General features: G+C 50.7%; 1 protein-coding gene across 5 annotated transcripts in view; it reads left to right on the top strand.

The window, feature by feature from the left end:
• CLMN (calmin) overlaps window positions 1-17,457 on the top strand; it is a 124,056-nt gene that overhangs the window by 72,209 nt on the left and 34,390 nt on the right. For all 5 annotated transcript variants that reach the window (XR_010659123.1, XM_065906470.1, XM_065906471.1 and 2 more), the window contains exons 2-4: window positions 8,669-8,730; window positions 12,472-12,567; window positions 15,001-15,084. Coding sequence is in view for 4 of the 5 variants with exons in the window: in XM_065906470.1 (XP_065762542.1) it covers window positions 8,669-8,730; window positions 12,472-12,567; window positions 15,001-15,084 (242 nt within the window). In the remaining variant the exon portion in view is untranslated. The remainder of the gene's footprint in view (window positions 1-8,668; window positions 8,731-12,471; window positions 12,568-15,000; window positions 15,085-17,457) is intronic.

The following is a 17,457-nucleotide window of genomic DNA, read 5'->3' as shown; positions in this document are numbered from 1 at the left end:
GGGCTTTTCTCTAGCTGTGGTGCACAGCCTTCTCTGTGCAGTGGTTTCTCTTGCTGCAGAACAAGGGATCTAGGGCACGTGGGCTTCAGTAGTTGTGGCACCTGGGCTCCATAGCTGTGGCTCTCAGGCTTTGGAGCACAGGTTGAATAGTTGTGGAGCACAGGCTTAGTTGCTCCGAGACACGTGGGACCTTTCCCCATCGGGGACTGAACCCGTGTCCCGTGCACTGGCAAGCAGGTTCTTATCCACTGTGCCAGCAGGGAAGCCCCTCTCCCTGGCATTTAAAGCAAACATCACTCACCTTGCGTTCCACTGTCTTTGCCTCTCATGTGGCTCCCAGGGCCTTCTGCCCCCCCCACCCCCCCACCCCCCCGCCACCAGCAGCTGTCCCCTCCCGCCCTGCTGTCCAGAACACATCACCCTGTCTGCTGCCTGGAATGACCAGCTCCTCCTGGTTTGCCTTGGGCTTTCCCAGTCTTAGTGCTGCTGGTCCTGGGTCTCTGGATCCCCCTCGGTCCAGGGCAAACCAGGACATCTGGTCACCCTAATTCTAGAGAGTCTCCCAGATAATTGGCCTTTGCATGGACATAAAAACACTGGCATTTGAAGGGTGAGTGTGGAGCTTTATTAAAGACAGGTGTGCTTCAAAATACAAATCAAGGTCATGTGTATCAGTATTTTAACCTCCTTTTTTAAAAATAGCTGAACCCAAGAAGTTAAGCTAATTGTTATTGCTATGTTGCTTCAATCATGTCTGACTCTCTGCAACCCTTTGGACTGTAGCTCACCAGGCTCCTCTGTCCATGGGATTCTCCAGGCAAGAATACTGGAGTGGGTTGCCATGCCCTCTTCCAGGGGGTCTTCCAGGGATCGAACCCATGTTCCTGTGGCTCCTGCATTGCAGGCAGATTCTTTGCCACTGAGCCCATTAAACTCACTTTGGGAGCAGAACACCAGGTCAGCCTGTATTCTGCTGTGGAGCTCACCAGGGTGTGAAACGTATTCTTCCTGAAGATTCTTCGATAAGATGTTTGCTTGGAAGGGGATCCGCCACCCCAGAGAGGTGCTATAGAGAGGGTGCTGGCTCACAGCCACCAGGCTAGCCTCTTCCTCAGCTGTGCCCCCGAGATCCTAGGCAGGTCATTTCCCCTTCTCCGAGACTCAGTTTCCCCATCTACACCGGAAGCACCATTGCTCACCCATCAGCGTTGCTGTGAGAATTCAGTGCTGGATGCAGAGTGTGTCTCACTGTGTTGGAAGAGGCTGCAGAGGCTGCAGAAATGTTAGCCACAGGGGCGAGTTCAAGTCCCCGGAATCACCGTCTCCGTAGAATGGGAAAAGAATATGTTTCCCTCTTCCTTCCCTTCCTTAGCCTCTCCCCACCCCCCCTCCATCTTTCTCTGTGGGCTCTGGCAGAGGAATCCTATGAGGACGAACTCCGCATTCTTGTTTTCCATGGTTGGGTGTAAGCATCAGGCCTTTTGCTTCCTGGATAGGTGTGTAGTGTGTAAACAATCTAAGGTGTCGGATACCACTTAAACCTCCGTCTCCGTTTCAGCTGGATGCTTCTGGGCAGTCTGCCTGGCTTGGTCGTGTCACCTGGCCTGTCCATCTGGGTGGGTGTTAAAATCCTTTTTCCCAAGCTTGGTTTTTATGACGGGCTGGCGTCATCTATCGTAAATCAAGGTGGACCAAGGTTGAGCACTGAGGTTAGACAGAATCAGTCACAGAAAAAGCTAGAGTGGGTTTATTTTTTTTTTTTCAGTTACAGGCACCAGTCGTGAATATATATATACACACACATATAGCTTAAAACTTAATTTGGTGTGTAATTGGGACTAGCTCTTTGGAGCCCTGGGTTATGTGTTTCAGAGCAGCTGAGAAGCAGGGGCATGGCAGGGCAGGACGTGGTATGTTAATTGGTGGCCTCTGGGACCTGTGAGAGAATTGGATTTAAGTCCCTGGTTCGAATGAGCTTGGCAGTTTTATTGGGAGTCTCTCCGGGCGCAAACTGGGGAGACCACTGGTTTGCACCACCTGGAGCCGGGAGTTGCTCTTGGCTCTGATGCCCATCGGAGCATCGCTGGCTGCACCAGGGACAAAGGTGGTGGAGGAGGCAGAGATACAGTGAGGGGGCCTCTGCCCACTCAGACGGCCAACCCCTGCATACTGTTTGGTAGGAGTTGCAGGCTTCCTCGGCCTGTGGTCCCAGGGAGGGTTTTACATTTTATTACCAAAGTCTCGATAAAAGGGACCTGGGTCAGAGCAAACACTGGGGGAGGAAAAACAAAGGAAATTAAATGCAAAATCACCGCTGGCAGCGCAAACCACATGGAGGCCTTGGCTTTACCACTGCCAGAGCCGATGGGGGAAGTGGCCCCCGGGAGTCGGAACCGAAGGCTGCTGGCCTGGTATTCCTGAAGCCTGGCTCCTCTGCTGTTTGAAAAGAAATTGCCGTTTAATTTGTTTCTGAGTTTTATTTCTCAAGTGAACCAGCATGGGGCCATGTAATGAGGTTGTGTTTCTGGGAGGTGTTGAAAGATGGGGGAAGGAGTGAAACCACAGTGGAGGGGGGTGCCCCTTCTAGGAGCGACTGGGGGCTCCTGGGGGTCCTTGCTGGGCAGGGGGGCAGGCAGGGCCCCCGAGAGCTGCCTTCTCTGTGTGATGTTCGTGGGGCATTGGGTGCCCTGGTGTAGTCTGATGGCAGTCCAGCTGAGAGAGAGAGGGATGTGTCCGAATTCCCCAGCTGATGGAGAGAATCGGCCCAGCTCAAGGGAGCCAAGGTGGTGGAGGGGGGGCAGGGATGGTTACTCAGGATGAGAAGGGGTCTGAGCCATGGAGAAAAAGAAGGATATTTGACAAGGAGAGTGGGTTTCCCACCCAGTGGAGGAAGTCAGTTCAGACCAAAATGGGATAGTGAATGAAAAGTGTCTTAGGATATCACTCATATGAGGTTGGGCAAGAGGTTTCTGGACCTGTCTGCTATCGGAGGAACCCCTCGAGACTGTCACCAGTGGGGCTGTGACTCCCCCTGGAGCTGAGATGGCCCTCTGGACAGACCTGGGTTTTGCAGCAAACAAGGCCTGGGGTGTGGGAGCCGATGCACGCCAGGTTCCTGCCGACCGGCCTCCAGCCCCACAGGAGTAAAGCTTGAAAAGCATGGGGCCTGCAGCTGCCCTGCCCGCCCCAGCCTGCTGGACAGAGAGGGCTGAGTGGGGCCCTCAGAGACTTTCCCACTCTGGGGACAGAGGGCCACCGCCTATCATGTGGGCAGCCACTCTCCATCTCTGTAGAAAGCTGTCTGTGGGGTCCGCGTTTGTGTCCCTGGGGTGCTATGAATGATGAGAAGGGATGAGTCTGTTCACTGAGCTCCTCTGTGTCCCCAGCACACACACACACACACACACACACAGAGGCATCATCTTTTCATTCAGTCAGGGTCGGGGGGAGCGGTGGCGGCATAGTACTTAAGAGAAACTCAACTTCAGAAGAGTTCGGCAGCTTGTCAGAGGTGAGCAGTAACACCCAGGCTGTATTTGTTCAGCACACGTGCTGTGCCCGGCCCTGGGCGAGGGCTTTGAGCTCCTGGAGATGCGGCCACAGCTCGTCCATCCCAGTCGTCTCCCTCCTCCCACCCAGGCAGCGCCCTTGAAGCTGGAAACAAGGGCTCCCAGCCGCCCCCTCGGGATGGACGTCAAAGGCTCAGCCTCCCCTGTGGGATTCCAGTCTGCGGTCCTCCTAGGTGAGCTCCAGTTCATCGCTTAGATGTATCAGAGCAGCTGTATGAAATTAGCTGGAAGAGCATTTTTGACAAAGCAGAAAAGGACTCTCGTTGCTGCTGCCGTTATAAACATTATCGCACTTATCGATCAGGGCCAGCCCGCGACATCTCAGGGTCTGGGGTGGTGCCCGTGGGCCTGGCTCCAGGATGCCGGCTCTTTCTCCTCCACAGGAAATGTCCTACTGCTCTCTCTACTCTGCCCCAAGATGATCAAGGAATTGTGTCACTTGTCTCTTCCCAGGAAGGCCCCAGTTCTCCAGCTGTGTCCTGTCATCACCCCCGAGCTGATTCAATTCAGATGCCCAGGCCCCAGGCCCAGAGAGTGTGACCCAGTAGGTCTTGGCTCGGGACCAGGAATTAGCACGTTGACTGTCACATGCTTTTGATATCAGAAGCTCTTGATGTTAGGGATCCCTCAGCCGTGCTTTGACAAATACTGAGTCTTCAGGTGATCACATCGCAATTGTGTACAAGAGCACCCACGTGGATTAACTCTGAGCGCGTGTGTGTATATGTGTGTGTGTAGTTCTAAGAGGATGGTCATTAAAAAGTCCATAGCGGTGATCCCTGGGTGTAATGAGATTTCAAGAGGTTTGAGATCTATTTCTCTGTGCTTTCCTATATTGTTTTAATTTATATATATATATATATATATATATAATGGGCATATAATTTTCCTCAACAGATAAAGTCATCAAGTCTTTCCCATGGGCAGGGAAGAGCAGACTATTATAGAGGAAATACTTACTGTGTAGGAAGTAGACTTGGGGGAAATGTGGACCTACGGCAAGAAGGCCACAAGTGTAAATGATGTTTTAATTCCCAGAGCCTGCATCCCTCTTTTCTGTGGTGTCCAACTCCTGAGTCTGCCATCGAGAAGGAAGGAATGTCACACCTCCTGTTTTCAAATGGCCTGTTCTTGGCAAAGCTGGGGCCAAAGTCATGCCTGGGAATTTGGGACGGTGGGCTCGAGAGAAAAGGCCGAGCCGCCCCTCTCGTCCCTGTTCCTGGAGCCCCAGCCTGCCTCTCCGCCCTGTTCCGCGCACGGGCACCCTGGCTGGCCAGGCAGAGCCGAGATGGCGATTTTACAGCGCCGTCACGATGCTGTTGTTGTCCCGTAACCCCACACCGGGCCCCACAAACACTCCTCGAGAAGGCCAGACCCTTCTTGAGAAATGGTTTCCTACACCTTTACAACGTGATAGGTGCTGTGGAAAAAAGGGGCCGTTGGATTTATGGAAACTATATAAAGTTTATAGAGTCTTGGCAAGCCAGAAGGAGAAAAAGCCTGTGGGATGGGGGTGGGCACTTGGAAATGGAGAAGGCCCTGAAAGGGCGTCAGGCCTCTGTGTACAGACACCAGACGAAATACCTCGAGGGCATGCGGTGGGGAAGGGGGGCAGCCCTTCTGGAACAACTGTGGGGGGCGCCCTGCAGGCAGGCCCCATTTGGTCTTCGGGGCGTCCCCGTGAGGGACGCGGTTATCCCCGTCCTGCAGAGGGGAAGCTGAGACAGAGGTGTTCGGAAAGTTCCGACCTTGCCTAAGGCCACACAGCGAATGGTCTAAGGGCCTTCTGAGGCAGGCTCAACTCTCTCACTCCGTCTCCTGTGTCCTGAGTGGCCTGTCCTGGTTTCAGGCACAGAAAATACGGTCTCTGTACCCTATTTCGGGTTGGGACCGTTTGCTATTTGTGACCGAGTTTCTTGGTCCCCTGGTGTCTTCAGGCATCACCATGCCGTCCTGTGGCTCCCCTTCGCTCTGAAAGTTGATTTGTGCCCGAATCACCCACGGACCTTGGCAGTGAAGCCACCCAGAGGTTGGCTGTGGATCAAGGTGGGGCTAAAATGCTGTCTTTGCCTTTCGGGATCCCCTCTGTGTCCCACTTCTATGGGGGATCCTCATAGGGCCCCCAGAGGAGTCACCTGTGGAGTCTGAAATCACCTCCTCCAAACCCGGCAGCCCGTGAAATTTCTAATTCACTTTTCCTTGCTTATGTGCCTTGCGGCGTCCGTGTTTTCTCTCCTCCTTGGCTGTAATTCTTGGAGTGCAGATTCCATGAATGCTTAATTCTTCATCTGTGATTTTGCCCACAGGGTTGGGCATGGTTCCCAGCAAGTAGTAATCACTGAATAAATATCAGCTGGGAGGCTGGCTGGCTGGATGAATAGATGGATGAGTGGATGGATGGATGGATGAGTGGATGGCTGGCTGGCTGGCCTGGTGGGTGGGTGGATGGACGGATGGACGGACAGACAGACTGATGGGTGGATGGGTGAATGGATGGACAGATAGGAGGGTGGGCGGGCAGAATGATGAGCCGTATATATAGACTAACAGACACCCACTTCCTCATTTGCACCCTTCCGCACAGTTAAACTAACAGCCTACGCCTGGTTCTCTTAGGCTTTCACTGAATGCACTTCTGTTTCAGGAGACAGACTTTGCTCTCTCTGAAGCCATATGGAGAAACCAGCCTGAGTGTTTGAATGTGTGTGTAAATACTTTACAGTCCCCATAAACTTGTTTAAAGACAGGTGGGGGTGAAGGTATAAACTGGGGCAGCCTTTTGGGAGGGCCATTTGGAAGTAGCTATTAAATTTTTAAATGTGCCTACTGCTAAGACCCAGCAGTTCCACTTGGAGTCGTCAAGCGTAAGGGATATATTCACACGTTTGTGCACAGAGACTCACATGCTTGTACCTGGAGCTGGTTACTGCCCTGCTCCACACAGTGAAAAACCGGAAACCGCCGTGTCCATCCACAGCGAGACAGACACAAAACTGTGGGAGCCCCACACTATGGGAAAGCCTGCAGCGGCAGAAAGCTCTCCCGTATTCTGGGGAGTTCTGAGGCTCTGTAACTCATGGCCCTTCCTGCCTCATTGCCATCAGCTTCTTTTCCTTTCTCCTTCCCTTCTCCACCCACAAAACACAGTTTGCTGGAAGGAGATCTTTCAACCTGATGCCTGCTAGCCAGTGACCTTCCCTTACAGAGAAGAAGGAACATGAGAGAGAAGCAGTTATGTGTATAATTACTGTCTGCTGGCTCTTCAATTAAAAAGATTGAAAGGCACAATATTAAAATTTGATTTATGGGCACCACTATCTACCTAATAATGAGGCTGGGAGGGAAAAAAAGAACCACAGTCGTTAGAGAAAACTCTAACCTTTTTTTTTTTCTCCGCCAGGAGATAAATTGCCTCTCATTTTCTTATTGCTAAAGAAATGTGAAATGGTTTTAAGCATATGTGATATGTTCTTCCAATATGTTGAAATCCAGAACTTAGTAATTTAGGAGTCATTTGGCTCCGACGTTTCCAGGAAGCTTCCTGAGAGACGTAGCGGCTTCAGCAACAGGGGCTGCTGCCGCGGTCCACGGGGCTCCCAGACCCAGCCTGAGGCGCAGGTACCACCGCTGGTCACAGAAGCTTCCTCCAGGCCCCCGGGCATCAAGCCGGCTGATGCCACAGAACCTGGGAGAGAATGGGGAAGCACCGACTCTAGTTCCAAGTCCCAATTTTGGGGCCTATTCGTTCTCTGATCCTTGATTTCTTCATCTGTAAAATGGGAACCATACCCTTACTAATTGCATGATGCTGGGCAAGCGCCCCGGTTTTCCCACCTTGAAGGTATAATGGTCCCTCCCTGAGAGGGTTGTAGGAAGGATGAAGTCAGTGAATCTGTGTAAAGTGCATAGTTGGGTACCTGCCATGTAGCAAGTGCTGAGTAAATATTTTTTACAATCGTCATCATCACCACTGCAGATGCCTTTGTCGTAGTTTTTGGAAGAGTTGGAATTCAAACCCAAGTCTTCCAAGTCTAGGGTGCTGGCTCATGAGGGATGGATAGACAGATACTTGGTTCTGTCTCTCCAGCTGATGCCCAAGGCAAGTCAGGGTACTTCTCTGAGCCCTTTGGTGTTTATCTGTAAGATACTAGTTTCTACTTTGCAAGGTGATGTTGTCAGGTTTAAAGATTGTTGGAAACAAAGTGTCCAGGACACAATTAGTTCTGGGCAGACAGATGGTAATAACCCTTGAAAAGGGAGGATCTTTCCTTCAAAACCTATTTGGGAGGTGGTGGTGGGGGGAATGCTGTCCTCTGGGAGGAGAAATCTGTGTCTAGTAAATCTGTGTCTAGTTGGCGCCCTCCCACCTCACTAGGGCTGTGCAGAACTTCCCCTGCCCCAGGAGTGGGGAGGGGAGAGTGCAAAGTATTCCCTGACTCTAAAAGTAATAGCTGCAAAGAAAAGAAAAAAGAGCAGCCATCGTGCCAGGAACGGTGTCGAGCTTGACCTGCAGGGTCACAGGTCAGTCTCACGGCAGCCTGGTGGTGAGCTGGCCTTATCTTCACGGGGCAGATCAGATATGGGGACAGGCGACTGGCCCAAGGGCACAAAGCTGGAGGTGACGGGCTAAGAGGCCAAGCCAGGACTGTCAAATTCTTTCCGCCACACATTGCCGAGCCCCCTCCCAGTTCCTAGTCCCTGACGTCCCCTCCTCTCCTCCATCCCAGCTCTTCTGACCCATTTCTGCGGCAGGGGTGTGGCACCATCACCCAGAGCTTTAGATTTGTATCTTCCCACCAGCCCTCAGGCTGGAGAGTCAAACTCCCCAGTGCTCATGTGAGCTTGTGCCGACCATTTTGTTCTGTGTGTCTGAATTTGTGGGTGTTTAATCTGTTTAAGGTGCTTGGGGTTGGGCTGGAGAAAATGGATTCTAGGTGCTGCCAACGCCTTGCCAACCCTGTTCCGGGAAGGTTTCCTTACCTACTGGACTTCTGGGCGCTCCATCCTGCAGAGATTCCATAGACTCTCCCCCTTGGGAAGAGGGCAGGATTTTGCACGTATTTCTTTTCACCCAGCTAATGGCATCTCTTTATTTTCAGTTGAGAGGGAGAATGTGCAGAAGCGGACTTTTACTCGATGGATAAATCTCCATCTGGAGAAGGTAAGAAAGGCACTTGGGTTGTTAGGTGATCAATGCTTCCATAACTGGGTGCATAGTTCAGTAGCACAGTGAGGATGGGAGGGGGATGCTCTGTGTTCTTGTTGTGTTGGTGTTTTTCATTCATTCATTTAAATGTTTGTTGAGTGCATTCTCATTGCTGAGAATCAAGTTCAGTGCTGGGAACAATCCCGTGGACAGAGGAGCCTGGTGGAGCCTGGCAGGCTAGAGTCCATAGGGTCACAAAGAGTCGGACATGACTGAAGCAACTTAGCATGCATGCATGCACACACGCTTGGAACGCAAAGACACATAAGACATGAGGTTCTGGCCTTGTGAGGTTATCAGCCTAGCTGGGGAAGGAGAGGGTCCATCTTTAAATGGGAATCGATGAGCAGAAGTTAGGAAACATTCATTGCTGAATAACCCAAACATGGGATTGCAGGGGGATCTTGACTTCTAGTCTGGAGAGGTCAGGGAGGCTCTCATTAAGACCCATGTATAGGTATTTGGGTTGATTTAAGCAAGAACTCCTGACACTTTTTAACCAAGCCAGATTGCCTGGTTCATCACGTAAGGCTGCTATCGATCAACGGTGTTATCTGCTCGTTTTGGTGCATCAGACACTCAATTCCTTTAATCCTCAAGACAGCCTTCCTCACCTCCCACCCCCATGCTGTTCCAGAAGCCTGTAGACATTGAATTGTGTCCCTGTAATCCCGCAACTCTCAGAGAGGAAAGCTCTTCCTTTGGCTTCCTTGTATATTCAATTTGGTGGCCCCTCTTCTTTCTGGGCACCCTCATTTTTTTTTTTACTAACGTTCTCTGACCAAGCAACGTCCAACCATATTTTGTCTGCCAGCCTCTCAGGCACACAAACCCTAAAACAAAAGTGTCTGAACCAGACAGAAGGATGAGCAGCGGAGGAGAGGCAGGATGTGAAATGGATAAATGAACCGTTCAGAGGCATGGAAATCCAAACCCTCCTCACCACTAGGTTAGCCTACAGGGGGAGAACATTCTAAATTGCCCCTGGGGCTGGAGAAGGAGAGATTCTTTTTCTCGTTTACAAGAAAGCTGATTTATGAGGATTCATTTTACTCACTTCGCATCTTCTTAAATTCCACAATCTGGTTCTCCCAATAGACCCAAGCAGTAGTCTCACATGTTTCAAAGCTGGTGGCGGTATTCAAGGATTCCTCTTCAGTGACATTTCTTCTTTCTTCTCCTCTTAAAAGGCACAAGGGTAATATTGATTGCCCTTAAGAGTTCTCCCCAAAGAAAGGTCCATAGAGGAAAATCACTAAAATGATTAGAAAGCAGAGAAAATAAATGTGGCATTTTAGGAAGTGGCGCTCTTGACCGACATTCTAATTCACGTAGTGTGAGCTTTAGTCTTATAATATTTCCCCAGTAGCTGCCTGACCACCCACACTTCTGCTCCCCACCTCTAGAATGGGCTCCACTCAGCCCAGGAGGTTCCTCAAATCTCCAGGGCAAAAACTCTCTACATCACGGATGAAGCATTATAAATTATTTGCCCGTTGTTTTGACTATTGGTGCATTTTCGGCAGCGTTCACAAAGTGAAGTGTTATTTTTGGAAAAAAAGGAAAACCGTTCCCAAAACCTGAGTTCCCCGAACTCCTAAATTAATGCCTGATGTGTGTCAGGGTAACTGGAAATTCCTCCTGGTGGACGGAGCTTAGCCAGGGCATATTTCTTTCTTTCTTCCCTTTTAATAATTAAAAAATAAATACAGAAAAGCACGGAGGGTTAATAGAGCAAATACTCATGCACCAACTCAATCCCCAAATGAATCTCTGTTAGCCTTATCACATCCAGAATTTTCTCTCCGGCCACGCTTCTGCCCCTGTTTCAAGGCAGGTGGGTAGCACCCACTCTGAAGATAAATCAGACAGCACTTGAAACTGATGCCTAACACACAGGGCAAAATTCACAGCCGTGTTTCCAACCTTGAGACTTTCAAGAACAACCTTTCATGTAAAGGAAACCGAGGAACTCCTCGGGGAAGTGGGCTTAGCTGCAATTTGAAGGCTGTCAGAAATATTTACGGACTCTCTGGCTTCTGGAAAAAATCCTTAATTTACCGAAGGAGTTAGATCATGAAGAAACCCCTGGGGGTGCTGTTTACTTGGCCATACCAATCTCATGAAGCCCACGGAACGTCTGGAACCCCGAGGAGTGTTTTCACTGGAGTGGGTTCAATTTCTCCTCTTGCCATCACGCGGATGGCTGCTGGCCAAGGCCCTGCTTGCCGCTGCTGGGCTGGGGGCTCTTACAGACACTGTCAGTGGGAATGACCCTCCTGGTTCAGCTCCAAGGCATGGCTCGGCTACGCTTGGGGCTGGTAACTGGAAATGCTGTGAGTCCATCTATCAGGGGCTGTTTTTGTTCGGTTCTTGTGCAGTTTCTGCCCCGCGTTAGCAGGAATAACATTCCCCCATGAGTCTTGGTAACCTGATGCCGTCGTGCTCCGTGTGGAATGTTCCTGAGGAGCAGCGGGGAGTTTGGAAAGAAAATAATTTGCCTCTGGGTTCAAAGTCGCTCTTGCCCTTGAAGCAGAACCCTCTTCTGTGCACCTGTGGGTGGAATTGCCCTGTGTTTTGACTACCTAGGGGTGTGGGTGGGGGGCTCATATAAGAGGTCAGGAAATGCCGCCTTCCTGAATAGAAAAAGAAAACACAGGCCCTCCGAGGCTTTCACGGGATGGGAGTTCCCCGAGGAAAGGGTGCCCGGGCCGCACCTCCAATAGTTCCCTGGCTCCCTGGCTGGTGACAGCAGCCACCCCCTGCCCTCACCCCATTAATTCCGTCTCCAATGGGAACCACCCCCCTTCCTTGTACCCAAAAGCAGAGAGAGTGAGTACCCAGCTGAAATGTTCTACTGCTTCCAAAGATCCCAATACCTAAAAGTAAATAGAATTCATGCTGGTTGTTGTTGTTGTTTAGTTGCTAAGGTGTGTCTGACATTCCATGACCCCGTGGACTGTAGCCCGCCAGGCTCCTCTGTCCATGGATTTCCCAGGCAAGAATACTGGAGTGGGTTGCCATTTCCTCCTCCAGGGATCTTCTCAACCTGGGGATCGAACCTGCGTCTCTTTAGTTGCAGGTGGATTCTTTACCACTAAGCCCCCAGGGGAGCTCCATTCATGCTAGGGGGGGCGGGAGGGAGGTGGTAATTAAAAATGCAGGTTCCTGGCCCCTGGCCCCCAAGATTCAGTAAGTCCTAACCATCCTGCATTAAAATTTTTATCAAGTTTGTTTAGTCAACAGAATCCTTTCTGTAAGCATAGTCTTACCTGGAACTCTAAATAAAAGCCAATAAGAGCTGATGGCAGGTAAATGTAGTGGGTTGGTCTCTGTTTGGAACCGCCTCCCCCCAGTGGGGTCCCTGAAGCTGCTCTGCTGAAGTCTAGGGTTCCAGGAAACATGGTTTGCAAAGCCCTGTGCTGGGACAGCTGACCAACAGGTTCCTGCTGGCCCCACGCAACCCAGGCCACACCTAGCCAAGCTCTGGGTGGACAGGACACGGTGTCCCTCAGACCTCCCCAGGTCAGAGAGGAAAGCGGTTGGGCTTCTGACTTTTCCCCCTGGAGCCTCCTCGGGGACTCCCCGGCACAACCCCTGACTATGCAGCGCCATCTCGGATGCCCGTAGGCAGCTCTGAATGTTGCAGGTTTTTTCTCCAGATCACTGATCACTTTCTTTCCCCCTCTTCTGCAGTGCAACCCACCTCTAGAAGTTAAAGATTTATTCGTCGATATACAAGATGGCAAAATCTTAATGGCTTTGTTAGAAGTCCTGTCTGGACGGAATCTGGTACGTATCTTCCAGAAGGGTTGGGAAGAGATAAAAGTCAAAGGAAAACGCTGCCCGTAGTTCTTTTCCCTACAGATCTCTATGTCTGTACATATATCTGGCCATCCATAAGTTCCTATGTTGGGAAACTTGGGAGGGCAACATTCCTTTCTCAGTGACTAAGACTGATATAATCATGTATAACTAAGCAAATATACCTTAACAAGTAAATAAATGCCCCATGTTTTCTGTGAGTCCAAAGCTGAAGATTTTAACTGGATCGAGAGTGTTTAGCGGGCCAGCCATTCAATTAACTAGAATGAGAGCTAAGATTCAGGAATATGGACGAGAAAGACATTTTATCAACCAGATTCTATAAATTCACCCCACGGCTAAAGCTAGATACACAGAATTCTAGGACCTTCTTGTGAGTATCGCTGAAACTGAATTGAGCCAGCTGGTCTTGAGGATCATTCCAATTTGGATCTCTGCCAGCGTGCTCCACATTGCCTGGGTTGACGTGTGCAAGTCAGTCCTGTCTCCCTGATTCACTAAGCAGTGTTTAACAGCTTCAACACTGTTGGCATTTTGTTTTGTTTTGTTTAATTTTTAATTTATTTACTTAGTTGATTGCACAGAGTACTCATTGCTGCACGCAGGCTTTCTCTAGTTGCGGTACTTGGGCTTCTGATTGCGGTGGCTTCTTTTATTGTGGAGCACAGGCTCCAGGGCACATAGGCTTCGATAGTTGCAGCTCATGGGTTCTAGAGCATGGACTCAGCAGCTGTGGTGCCTGGACTTAGTTGCTCCCAGGCATGTGGAATCCTCCCGGACCAGGGATTGAACCCGTGTCCCCTGCATTGGCAGGCAGATTCTTATCCGCTGTACCACCGGGGAAGTCCACGGTTAGCATTTCAGGGGGGGTAGTTCTTCACTGTGGGGGCTGACCTGGTCATTGCCAGATGTGTGACAGCATCCTTGGTCTCTATCCCCTGGGTACCAGTAGCACCCGCAGGTGTGACAACCAGAAATGTCCCGAGGCGTGCCAGATATTTCTTGTTTGGGGGGGGGGGCATCCAATGATCTGGTTAGAGTACCAGAGGTATCAGTTTTGAGAAACGGGCTCTAGAGTCCAGTGTTTGACTGGCCCACATGATCCAGTGTGGCTGATACGAAAGTGTCTCTGTAGGGCCCCAGCTCTGCCAAACCACAGTTCAGCCCATGCCCACCTCCCTGGGTTTGCTCTTAACGCTGGGTTTGAAGTCAAGAGCTCCGACTGCAGTTCTCAGCTCCAGGCAGCTGGAGTCTCCCCCAAGCCCTCACCCCTTCTTGCCTTTCCTTTCCCAGTAGCCACCCCCGAGGGGACTGTGCCCAGTGACACGAGTTCTTATGAAGGGCAGACCCACTGTGGTGGAAAGGGTACTTGGCTTCTTGACTGATCTCACAGTGGGCTGGCAGCATAGTCCTCCAGAGGCTTCCTGAAAAAGCATATTCTAGTCCCTGGTTCTGTGTTGCCAGCAGCCCAGGCTCCCACTCCGTTGCCTGGGCACTAATCGGGCGCTGCTGTAGCCTCGGTGGGAGGGGAGATTCTGCTGGGAGCGTTTGATCTGGGAGTCCAGCCGAGAACAGCCAAGACCTCACCCGTGAGCTCCGCTGGCAGTTCATCCCACGTGCAAGGGACACCCGCTGGCTTGCCCGTTAGTGTGAAGCACTCACCCCAAGGATCAGGGATGGGCTTCCGTTTCAGGATGAGTTCCCTTTGCTGGTGCTCCTAGCGTGTGCTCCGAGCATTGTCAGAGTTTTTGCTTCTGCAAGCCCCTTTCTCTCTTCCTCTTTGGGTTTCTCTGTGTCTCTCTGTGTCTGTCTCCTTCTTGGTGTCTCTGTCTCTCTGTGCTTCTGTCTCTGTCTCCATCTCTCTCTCCCTCTCTCTCTCTGACGTGGGATACATGTCCACCAAGCCCTTGGCCAGGAAACAGAAACATCTGTGGCCGCCGGGGAGGGTTTGCCGGATGATTTAGCAGCTGCGGGTGACGCTCCCGGCTGGCGCTCTCTGCCTTGACAAACGGCATCAGTGCAGAGAGGAGAACATGTCACCGACAGTCTCTGGGGGAGGGAGGCGTATCAAAAGCCAGGAGCTGGGTCACAGAGGGAAATTTGACAAATCTGCCCCCTGTTTAACCCCCGGGTTCCCCTCCCTCACCAGCTCCAGTGAGTTTGGCCCCAGGAACCATAAATAAGGCAACCCTCGGGGACCCCTGAGACTACGGTTGTGTGTCCCGGGGCCCCGTGCATGGGTTTGGATGTGGTCCATGCAGGCTCTGCTGTGAGCCCTGTCCTTCTCTTGAGATTCATGTGAAAAAGGTAAAGAAAGAAGACAAGCACCTCCAATGGCACTGCTGGGAACCGAGTGCCTGTCTGGGCTTAACTGTTGTGCCGTCCTGTTTTGTGTTACAGCTACACGAGTACAAGTCCTCATCCCATCGTATTTTTCGGTTAAACAACATAGCGAAAGCACTTAAGTTTTTGGAAGATAGCAATGTAAGTATCTGAAACACATCTTGTTCACAGAGCCTCCCCTGAGACAAAAAAGACATGATTTGAAGTCTAGTGCTGGTCACAAGAGACGTGGGCAAAGGGGTGCCTGCTAAGACGGTCAGATGGAACAAGTTGAAATGTTAACGGAGCTCCATCAGTCGAGATACAGCTAATCCATCAGGCGAGATGCAGTCCCTGATTCCCTGCCCACCCGCCCCTCCAGCTCCATCAGGATGAAAACTCCGGTGGATGTCTGGGTGTGGGAAGGGCAGAAATGCTGAGTGGCTCTCAGATGTTCAGAATGCAGTTGACATTTTCCTTTTCACTTTGGGGGTTAAGAGTACAGTGAAAAGCCAGTGCTCTTGTGACTACCTAGAGGAGTGGGATGGGGCGGGAGGTGGGAGCGTGGTTCAAGAGGCGGGGAACATATGTATACCTATGGCAGATTCAGGTTGATGTATGGCAGAAACCATCACGATATGGTAAAGCAATTACCCTCTAATTTTAAAAGGAGTACAGTGAGCATGTCAGGGTGTAAAACTTGTTCTTAGCACTCAGAATATGGCAGAAGCAAGGCAGAGAAGGGGGCTAACTGAGCCAGAGGAAAATCACGTAATTCTGTCCTCTTTGATAGAATTTTCCAGACTTAAATTAGCCTTTTCTGTGTTTTGAACTCTGCTTCGTGTCCTTCAAAAATGGGAGGGAATGGCCCTAGAGAGATAAAATTTCCAAAGTTCCCCTTTCATTAAGTTTCATCAGTTACTCCGGGTGGAAAGCCCTCAGTTCACCTGACACGTCGGCATGTACAGTAGAACGTCATCACAAAGTGCTGCTCGTTTGGCGCTCCTGGGTCATAAGGGGATCTAATCTGGGCTGGTATAAGCAGCAAAGGAATGTGTTGAAAGGATGCCAAGGAGTCACAGGATGACTTCAAAGCCTGGGGAATCAGGGGCGGAGCCCAAGACTGCTAAATGCCAAGACCACTGCAGAGCCCCGCCACCTCCGAACGCAAGGACCCACGTGGGCACGGCTATCAGTACTCTGTCCCTCTGCCCCCACTCCCACAGCCCCTGGAAGGAACTCTCAGCGTCACTCATTCAGGTTCAAAGGCCTGGGCTGATAAGCCTACATCCTCACCCCTGTCCTGGCTGCCAAGGGCGGAGAAAAGCGGTTTTGGCTTTTGAAGAGGGAGGTGGGCTCTGCCTCCCATCCTGTAGGGAAAGACCCAACCTAGGAGGCGGTTCAGATGGTGGGGACCAAAGGGCATGACACAGCTCACAGCACCATCATTCATAATAGCCCAAAGGTGAGAGCAACCCGGATGCCCATCCATGGACCAAGGGATGAACAAAGTATGGTCTGTCCATGCAGCGGAATATTATTCCACCCTGAAAAAGAAGGGAGTGTTGATACAAGCTACATTGTGGATGAAACTTGAAAACATTATGAAAGACGCTGGACCAAAAGGACCACTTGTTCTAGAACTCTATTCCTGTGATACGTCCGGCACAGGGAAATCTCTTGAGTCGGAAGACAGATGAGTGTTTGCTCAAGGTTGAGAGGAATTTGGAGATTAGACAGGTGACAGGTAAAGGGTACAAGATTTCTTTTTGAGGTGATGAAAATGCTCTAAAATTATGGTAACACTAAAAAACCATGGAATTGTGTGCTTTAAATGGGTGAAGTGGTTCAGCTCAGTTCAGCCAGTCAGTTGTGTCCAATTCTTTGTGACCCCATGGACTGCAGCACGCCAGGCTTCCCTGTCCATCACCAACTCCAACTTCCCTGTCCAACACCAGCTATGGGTTTTCCAGTAGTCATGTATGGATGTGAGAGTTGGACCATAAAGAAAGCTGAGCACCGAAGAATTGATGCTTTTGAACTGCAGTGTTGGAGAAGACTCTTGAGAGTCCCTTGAACTGCAAGGAAATCAAACCAGTCCATCCTAAAGGAAATCAATCCTGAATATTCATTGGAAGGACTGATGCTGAAGCTCCAATACTTTGGCCACCTGATGTGAAGAACTGACTCACTGGAAAAGACCCCGATGCTGGGCAAGATTGAAGGCAGGAAGAGAAGGGGATGAGAGAGATTGGATGGCATTACCGACTCGATGGACATGAGTTTGAGCAAGTTCTGGGAGTTGGTGATGGATAGGGAAACCTGGCATGCTGAAGTCCATGGGGTTGCAAAGAGTCGGACATGACTGAGTGACTGAACTGAACTGTCTTAGCCATCATGGGCCATGATCATTGATGTCAGTACTCTGTGTTTGTCCAAAGACATGTTAAATCTGGAGGTTTGGTGGTGGTAGTGTAGCATGCAGACAGACCCTGGGCATGTACCATCTGTTCTTGGAAAAAGATGTCTTTCTTA

This window comes from Muntiacus reevesi, chromosome 15 (genome assembly GCF_963930625.1).
Source record: "Muntiacus reevesi chromosome 15, mMunRee1.1, whole genome shotgun sequence".
Lineage (NCBI taxonomy): Eukaryota > Metazoa > Chordata > Mammalia > Artiodactyla > Cervidae > Muntiacus > Muntiacus reevesi.
This window is presented reverse-complemented; position numbering and strand designations above follow the sequence as displayed.